We start from the raw sequence: 9,657 nt of genomic DNA on the forward strand, positions 1-9,657 counted from the left end.
ATTTTATTCATTCTCAGGATATGGGCATCGCTGACGAGGCCAGCATTTATAGCCCAACCCCTTAGTTGCCCTTGGGAAGGTGATGATACAACTGAGTGGCTTGTAGGCCACTTCAGAGGGCAGTTGAGAGTCAACCATGTTGATGTGGGATTGGAGTCACACAATGGCCAGACCAGCTAAGGATGGTTTGGGTTTTTATGACAATCCAACAGCTTCATAGTCACACTTTTACTTGCTTTTCATTTCCAGATATTTTTAACCGAATTCAAATCTCAAATTGTCATGGTGGGATTTGAATCAGCGTTCTCTGGATTATTGATCCATGGCTCTGGATGACTAGTCCAGCAACGTAACCACTACGCTGATGGTTACGAACTTATCTTAGTTGGGATTTGAGTTTCTGCTCCGTTGAGGCTAACTGTTGCTCTTCTGTTTCTGCCCTGCAGTCATTCAGCCGGCCATTGGGAATGACAGGAGCTGCGGAGGTGAGTCATGACAGTTCCTCGACAGAAAACTGCATTATGAGAAAGTCTTTGTCTGTTGTGACCTGTGAGACCAGGGGGTGTTTTAGAACCAAATGCTGAGACTTCACCAGAACTCTCTATGTAACTCAGTCCCCTGATACACGTTGCTATCTCCCAGTGCGGTCCACATAACTCACTCCCCACCTACAGTACTCTATCCCCGTACTCTCTTTATTACTCACTCCCAAGGTGCATACTATCTCCCATTCCCAGGTACATTACTATCTCCCAGTGCTCTCTATATAACTCACTCCCCAGTTACATACTATCTCCCAGTGCTCTCTATATAACTCACTCCCCAGGTACATACTATCTCCCAGTGCTCTCTATATAACTCACTCCCCAGGTACATTACTATCTCCCAGTGCTCTCTATATAACTCACTCCCCAGGTACAATACTATCTCCCAGTGCTCTCTATATAACTCACTCTCCAGGTACAATACTATCTCCCAGTGCTCTCTATATAACTCACTCCCCAGGTACAATACTATCTCCCAGTGCTCTCTATATAACTCACTCCCCAGGTACAATACTATCTCCCAGTGCTCTCTATATAACTCACTCCCCAGGTACAATACTATCTCCCAGTGCTCTCTATATAACTCACTCCCCAGGTACAATACTATCTCCCAGTGCTCTCTATATAACTCACTCCCCAGGTACATACTATCTCCCAGTGCTCTCTATATAACTCACTCCCCAGGTACAATACTATCTCCCAGTGCTCTCTATATAACTCACTCCCCAGGTACATACTATCTCCCAGTGCTCTCTATATAACTCACTCTCCAGGTACAATACTATCTCCCAGTGCTCTCTATATAACTCACTCCCCAGGTACAATACTATCTCCCAGTGCTCTCTATATAACTCACTCCCCAGGTACAATACTATCTCCCAGTGCTCTCTATATAACTCACTCCCCAGGTACAATACTATCTCCCAGTGCTCTCGATATAACTCACTCCCCAGGTACAATACTATCTCCCAGTGCTCTCTATATAACTCACTCCCCAGGTACAATACTATCTCCCAGTGCTCTCTATATAACTCACTCCCCAGGTACATACTATCTCCCAGTGCTCTCTATATAACTCACTCCCCAGGTACATACTATCTCCCAGTGCTCTCTATATAACTCACTCCCCAGGTACATTACTATCTCCCAGTGCTCTCTATATAACTCACTCCCCAGGTACATTACTATCTCCCAGTGCTCTCTATATAACTCACTCTCCAGGTACATTACTATCTCCCAGTGCTCTCTATATAACTCACTCCCCAGGTACATACTATCTCCCAGTGCTCTCTATATAACTCACTCCCCAGGTACATACTATCTCCCAGTGCTCTCTATATAACTCACTCCCCAGGTACAATACTATCTCCCAGTGCTCTCTATATAACTCACTCCCCAGGTACAATACTATCTCCCAGTGCTCTCTATATAACTCACTCCCCAGGTACAATACTATCTCCCAGTGCTCTCTATATAACTCACTCCCCAGGTACAATACTATCTCCCAGTGCTCTCTATATAACTCACTCCCCAGGTACAATACTATCTCCCAGTGCTCTCTATATAACTCACTCTCCAGGTACATACTATCTCCCAGTGCTCTCTATATAACTCACTCTCCAGGTACAATACTATCTCCCAGTGCTCTCTATATAACTCACTCTCCAGGTACAATACTATCTCCCAGTGCTCTCTATATAACTCACTCCCCAGGTACAATACTATCTCCCAGTGCTCTCGATATAACTCACTCCCCAGGTACAATACTATCTCCCAGTGCTCTCTATATAACTCACTCCCCAGGTACAATACTATCTCCCAGTGCTCTCTATATAACTCACTCTCCAGGTACAATACTATCTCCCAGTGCTCTCGATATAACTCACTCTCCAGGTACAATACTATCTCCCAGTACTCTCTATATAACTCACTCTCCAGGTACAATACTATCTCCCAGTGCTCTCTATATAACTCACTCCCCAGGTACATACTATCTCCCAGTGCTCTCTATATAACTCACTCCCCAGGTACAATACTATCTCCCAGTGCTCTCGATATAACTCACTCTCCAGGTACAATACTATCTCCCAGTGCTCTCTATATAACTCACTCCCCAGGTACATTACTATCTCCCAGTGCTCTCTATATAACTCACTCCCCAGGTACAATACTAACTCCCAGTGCTCTCTATATAACTCACTCCCCAGGTACAATACTATCTCCCAGTGCTCTCTATATAACTCACTCCCCAGGTACAATACTATCTCCCAGTGCTCTCTATATAACTCACTCCCCAGGTACAATACTATCTCCCAGTGCTCTCTATATAACTCACTCCCCAGGTACAATACTATCTCCCAGTGCTCTCTATATAACTCACTCCCCAGGTACATACTATCTCCCAGTGCTCTCTATATAACTCACTCCCCAGGTACAATACTATCTCCCAGTGCTCTCGATATAACTCACTCTCCAGGTACAATACTATCTCCCAGTGCTCTCTATATAACTCACTCTCCAGGTACAATACTATCTCCCAGTGCTCTCTATATAACTCACTCTCCAGGTACATTACGATCTCCCAGTGCTCTCTATATAACTCACTCCCCAGGTACATACTATCTCCCAGTGCTCTCTATATAACTCACTCCCCAGGTACATACTATCTCCCAGTGCTCTCTATATAACTCACTCCCCAGGTACATACTATCTCCCAGTGCTCTCTATATAACTCACTCTCCAGGTACATTACTATCTCCCAGTGCTCTCTATATAACTCACTCCCCAGGTACATACTATCTCCCAGTGCTCTCTATATAACTCACTCTCCAGGTACAATACTATCTCCCAGTGCTCTCTATATAACTCACTCTCCAGGTACAATACTATCTCCCAGTGCTCTCTATATAACTCACTCCCCAGGTACATTACTATCTCCCAGTGCTCTCTATATAACTCACTCCCCAGGTACATTACTATCTCCCAGTGCTCTCTATATAACTCACTCCCCAGGTACATTACTATCTCCCAGTGCTCTCTATATAACTCACTCCCCAGGTACAATACTATCTCCCAGTGCTCTCTACATAACTCACTCCCCAGGTACATACTATCTCCCAGTGCTCTCTATATAACTCACTCCCCAGGTACATTACTATCTCCCAGTGCTCTCTATATAACTCACTCCCCAGGTACATTACTATCTCCCAGTGCTCTCTATATAACTCACTCCCCAGGTACACACTATCTCCCAGTGCTCTCTATATAACTCACTCCCCAGGTACATTACTATCTCCCAGTGCTCTCTATATAACTCACTCTCCAGGTACATTACTATCTCCCAGTGCTCTCTATATAACTCACTCCCCAGGTACAATACTATCTCCCAGTGCTCTCTATATAACTCACTCCCCAGGTACATACTATCTCCCAGTGCTCTCTATATAACTCACTGTCCAGGTACAATACTATCTCCCAGTGCTCTCTATATAACTCACTCCCCAGGTACATACTATCTCCCAGTGCTCTCTATATAACTCACTCCCCAGGTACAATACTATCTCCCAGTGCTCTCTATATAACTCACTCCCCAGGTACATACTATCTCCCAGTGCTCTCTATATAACTCACTCCCCAGGTACATACTATCTCCCAGTGCTCTCTATATAACTCACTCCCCAGGTACATACTATCTCCCAGTGCTCTCTATATAACTCACTCCCCAGGTACAATACTATCTCCCAGTGCTCTCTATATAACTCACTCCCCAGGTACATACTATCTCCCAGTGCTCTCTATATAACTCACTCCCCAGGTACAATACTATCTCCCAGTGCTCTCTATATAACTCACTCCCCAGGTACATACTATCTCCCAGTGCTCTCTATATAACTCACTCCCCAGGTACAATACTATCTCCCAGTGCTCTCTATATAACTCACTCCCCAGGTACATACTATCTCCCAGTGCTCTCTATATAACTCACTCCCCAGGTACAATACTATCTCCCAGTGCTCTCTATATAACTCACTCTCCAGGTACAATACTATCTCCCAGTGCTCTCTATATAACTCACTCCCCAGGTACATACTATCTCCCAGTGCTCTCTATATAACTCACTCCCCAGGTACATTACTATCTCCCAGTGCTCTCTATATAACTCACTCCCCAGGTACAATACTATCTCCCAGTGCTCTCTACATAACTCACTCCCCAGGTACATACTATCTCCCAGTGCTCTCTATATAACTCACTCCCCAGGTACATACTATCTCCCAGTGCTCTCTATATAACTCACTCCCCAGGTACAATACTATCTCCCAGTGCTCTCTATATAACTCACTCCCCAGGTACATTACTATCTCCCAGTGCTCTCTATATAACTCACTCCCCAGGTACAATACTATCTCCCAGTGCTCTCTACATAACTCACTCCCCAGGTACATACTATCTCCCAGTGCTCTCTATATAACTCACTCCCCAGGTACATACTATCTCCCAGTGCTCTCTATATAACTCACTCCCCAGGTACATTACTATCTCCCAGTGCTCTCTATATAACTCACTCCCCAGGTACAATACTATCTCCCAGTGCTCTCTACATAACTCACTCCCCAGGTACATACTATCTCCCAGTGCTCTCTATATAACTCACTCCCCAGGTACATACTATCTCCCAGTGCTCTCTATATAACTCACTCCCCAGGTACAATACTATCTCCCAGTGCTCTCTATATAACTCACTCCCCAGGTACATTACTATCTCCCAGTGCTCTCTATATAACTCACTCCCCAGGTACATACTATCTCCCAGTGCTCTCTATATAACTCACTCCCCAGGTACATACTATCTCCCAGTGCTCTCTCTATAACTCACTCCCCAGGTACATACTATCTCCCAGTGCTCTCTCTATAACTCACTCCCCAGGTACATACTATCTCCCAGTGCTCTCTATATAACTCACTCCCCAGGTACATTACTATCTCCCAGTGCTCTCTATATAACTCACTCCCCAGGTACATACTATCTCCCAGTGCTCTCTGTATAACTCACTCTCCAGGTACAATACTATCTCCCAGTGCTCTCTATATAACTCACTCCCCAGGTACATTACTATCTCCCAGTGCTCTCTATATAACTCACTCCCCAGGTACAATACTATCTCCCAGTGCTCTCTATATAACTCACTCCCCAGGTACATTACTATCTCCCAGTGCTCTCTATATAACTCACTCCCCAGGTACATACTATCTCCCAGTGCTCTCTATATAACTCACTCTCCAGGTACAATACTATCTCCCAGTGCTCTCTATATAACTCACTCCCCAGGTACATACTATCTCCCAGTGCTCTCTATATAACTCACTCTCCAGGTACAATACTATCTCCCAGTGCTCTCTATATAACTCACTCCCCAGGTACATACTATCTCCCAGTGCTCTCGATATAACTCACTCCCCAGGTACATACTATCTCCCAGTGCTCTCTATATAACTCACTCCCCAGGTACATACTATCTCCCAGTGCTCTCTATATAACTCACTCCCCAGGTACAATACTATCTCCCAGTGCTCTCTATATAACTCACTCCCCAGGTACATACTATCTCCCAGTGCTCTCTATATAACTCACTCCCCAGGTACATACTATCTCCCAGTGCTCTCTATATAACTCACTCCCCAGGTACATACTATCTCCCAGTGCTCTCTATATAACTCACTCCCCAGGTACATACTATCTCCCAGTGCTCTCTATATAACTCACTCCCCAGGTACATTACTATCTCCCAGTGCTCTCTATATAACTCACTCCCCAGGTACATTACTATCTCCCAGTGCTCACTGTATAACTCACTCCCCAGGTACATTACTATCTCCCAGTGCTCTCTATATAACTCACTCCCCAGGTACATACTATCTCCCAGTGCTCTCTATATAACTCACTCCCCAGGTACATACTATCTCCCAGTGCTCTCTATATAACTCACTCCCCAGGTACAATACTATCTCCCAGTGCTCTCTATATAACTCACTCCCCAGGTACAATACTATCTCCCAGTGCTCTCTATATAACTCACTCCCCAGGTACAATACTATCTCCCAGTGCTCTCTGTATAACTCACTCCCCAGGTACAATACTATCTCCCAGTGCTCTCTATATAACTCACTCCCCAGGTACAATACTATCTCCCAGTGCTCTCTATATAACTCACTCTCCAGGTACATTACTATCTCCCAGTGCTCTCTATATAACTCACTCCCCAGGTACATACTATCTCCCAGTGCTCTCTATATAACTCACTCTCCAGGTACAATACTATCTCCCAGTGCTCTCTATATAACTCACTCCCCAGGTACATTACTATCTCCCAGTGCTCTCTATATAACTCACTCCCCAGGTACATACTATCTCCCAGTGCTCTCTATATAACTCACTCCCCAGGTACATACTATCTCCCAGTGCTCTCTATATAACTCACTCCCCAGGTACAATACTATCTCCCAGTGCTCTCTATATAACTCACTCCCCAGGTACATACTATCTCCCAGTGCTCTCTATATAACTCACTCCCCAGGTACATACTATCTCCCAGTGCTCTCTATATAACTCACTCTCCAGGTACAATACTATCTCCCAGTGCTCTCTATATAACTCACTCCCCAGGTACATTACTATCTCCCAGTGCTCTCTATATAACTCACTCCCCAGGTACATACTATCTCCCAGTGCTCTCTATATAACTCACTCCCCAGGTACATACTATCTCCCAGTGCTCTCTATATAACTCACTCCCCAGGTACAATACTATCTCCCAGTGCTCTCTATATAACTCACTCCCCAGGTACATACTATCTCCCAGTGCTCTCTATATAACTCACTCCCCAGGTACAATACTATCTCCCAGTGCTCTCTATATAACTCACTCCCCAGGTACATTACTATCTCCCAGTGCTCTCTATATAACTCACTCCCCAGGTACATACTATCTCCCAGTGCTCTCTATATAACTCACTCCCCAGGTACAATACTATCTCCCAGTGCTCTCTATATAACTCACTCCCCAGGTACATACTATCTCCCAGTGCTCTCTATATAACTCACTCCCCAGGTACAATACTATCTCCCAGTGCTCTCTATATAACTCACTCCCCAGGTACATTACTATCTCCCAGTGCTCTCTATATAACTCACTCCCCAGGTACAATACTATCTCCCAGTGCTCTCTATATAACTCACTCCCCAGGTACAATACTATCTCCCAGTGCTCTCTATATAACTCACTCCCCAGGTACATACTATCTCCCAGTGCTCTCTATATAACTCACTCCCCAGGTACATACTATCTCCCAGTGCTCTCTATATAACTCACTCCCCAGGTACAATACTATCTCCCAGTGCTCTCTATATAACTCACTCCCCAGGTACAATACTATCTCCCAGTGCTCTCTATATAACTCACTCCCCAGGTACATTACTATCTCCCAGTGCTCTCTATATAACTCACCCCCAGGTACATACTATCTCCCAGTGCTCTCTATATAACTCACTCCCCAGGTACATTACTATCTCCCAGTGCTCTCTATATAACTCACTCCCCAGGTACATACTATCTCCCAGTGCTCTCTATATAACTCACTCCCCAGGTACAATACTATCTCCCAGTGCTCTCTATATAACTCACTCCCCAGGTACATTACTATCTCCCAGTGCTCTCTATATAACTCACTCCCCAGGTACATTACTATCTCCCAGTGCTCTCTATATAACTCACTCCCCAGGTACATACTATCTCCCAGTGCTCTCTATATAACTCACTCCCCAGGTACAATACTATCTCCCAGTGCTCTCTATATAACTCACTCCCCAGGTACATTACTATCTCCCAGTGCTCTCTATATAACTCACTCCCCAGGTACATACTATCTCCCAGTGCTCTCTATATAACTCACTCCCCAGGTACAATACTATCTCCCAGTGCTCTCTATATAACTCACTCCCCAGGTACAATACTATCTCCCAGTGCTCTCTATATAACTCACTCCCCAGGTACAATACTATCTCCCAGTGCTCTCTATATAACTCACTCCCCAGGTACAATACTATCTCCCAGTGCTCTCTATATAACTCACTCCCCAGGTACAATACTATCTCCCAGTGCTCTCTATATAACTCACTCCCCAGGTACAATACTATCTCCCAGTGCTCTCTATATAACTCACTCCCCAGGTACATTACTATCTCCCAGTGCTCTCTATATAACTCACTCCCCAGGTACAATACTATCTCCCAGTGCTCTCTATATAACTCACTCCCCAGGTACAATACTATCTCCCAGTGCTCTCTATATAACTCACTCTCCAGGTAAATTACTATCTCCCAGTGCTCTCTATATAACTCACTCCCCAGGTACAATACTATCTCCCAGTGCTCTCTATATAACTCACTCCCCAGGTACATACTATCTCCCAGTGCTCTCTATATAACTCACTCCCCAGGTACAATACTATCTCCCAGTGCTCTCTATATAACTCACTCCCCAGGTACAATACTATCTCCCAGTGCTCTCTATATAACTCACTCCCCAGGTACAATACTATCTCCCAGTGCTCTCTATATAACTCACTCCCCAGTTACATACTATCTCCCAGTGCTCTCTATGTAACTCACTCCCCAGTTACATACTATCTCCCAGTGCTCTCTATGTAACTCACTCCCCAGGTACAATACTATCTCCCAGTGCTCTCTATATAACTCACTCCCCAGGTACATACTATCTCCAGTGCTCTCTATATAACTCACTCCCAGGTACATACTATCTCCCAGTGCTCTCTATATAACTCACTCCCAGGTACAATACTATCTCCCAGTGCTCTCTATATAACTCACTCCCCAGGTACAATACTATCTCCAGTGCTCTCTATATAACTCACTCCCCAGGTACATACTATCTCCCAGTGCTCTCTATATAACTCACTCCCCAGGTACATACTATCTCCCAGTGCTCTCTATATAACTCACTCCCCAGGTACATACTATCTCCCAGTGCTCTCTATATAACTCACTCCCCAGGTACATTACTATCTCCCAGTGCTCTCTATATAACTCACTCCA

At 44.7% G+C, this 9,657-nt stretch overlaps 1 protein-coding gene across 6 annotated transcripts in view; it reads left to right on the plus strand.

Annotated features, from left to right (window-relative positions):
- The window catches only part of sema5ba (sema domain, seven thrombospondin repeats (type 1 and type 1-like), transmembrane domain (TM) and short cytoplasmic domain, (semaphorin) 5Ba), a 300,621-nt gene that overhangs the window by 259,654 nt on the left and 31,310 nt on the right, over positions 1-9,657 (plus strand). For all 6 annotated transcript variants that reach the window (XM_067987078.1, XM_067987075.1, XM_067987080.1 and 3 more), the window contains one exon: positions 447-485. In XM_067987078.1, coding sequence (XP_067843179.1) covers positions 447-485 — 39 coding nt within the window. The remainder of the gene's footprint in view (positions 1-446; positions 486-9,657) is intronic.

Source organism: Heptranchias perlo, chromosome 7, assembly GCF_035084215.1.
Source record: "Heptranchias perlo isolate sHepPer1 chromosome 7, sHepPer1.hap1, whole genome shotgun sequence".
In the NCBI taxonomy this organism is placed as follows: domain Eukaryota; kingdom Metazoa; phylum Chordata; class Chondrichthyes; order Hexanchiformes; family Hexanchidae; genus Heptranchias; species Heptranchias perlo.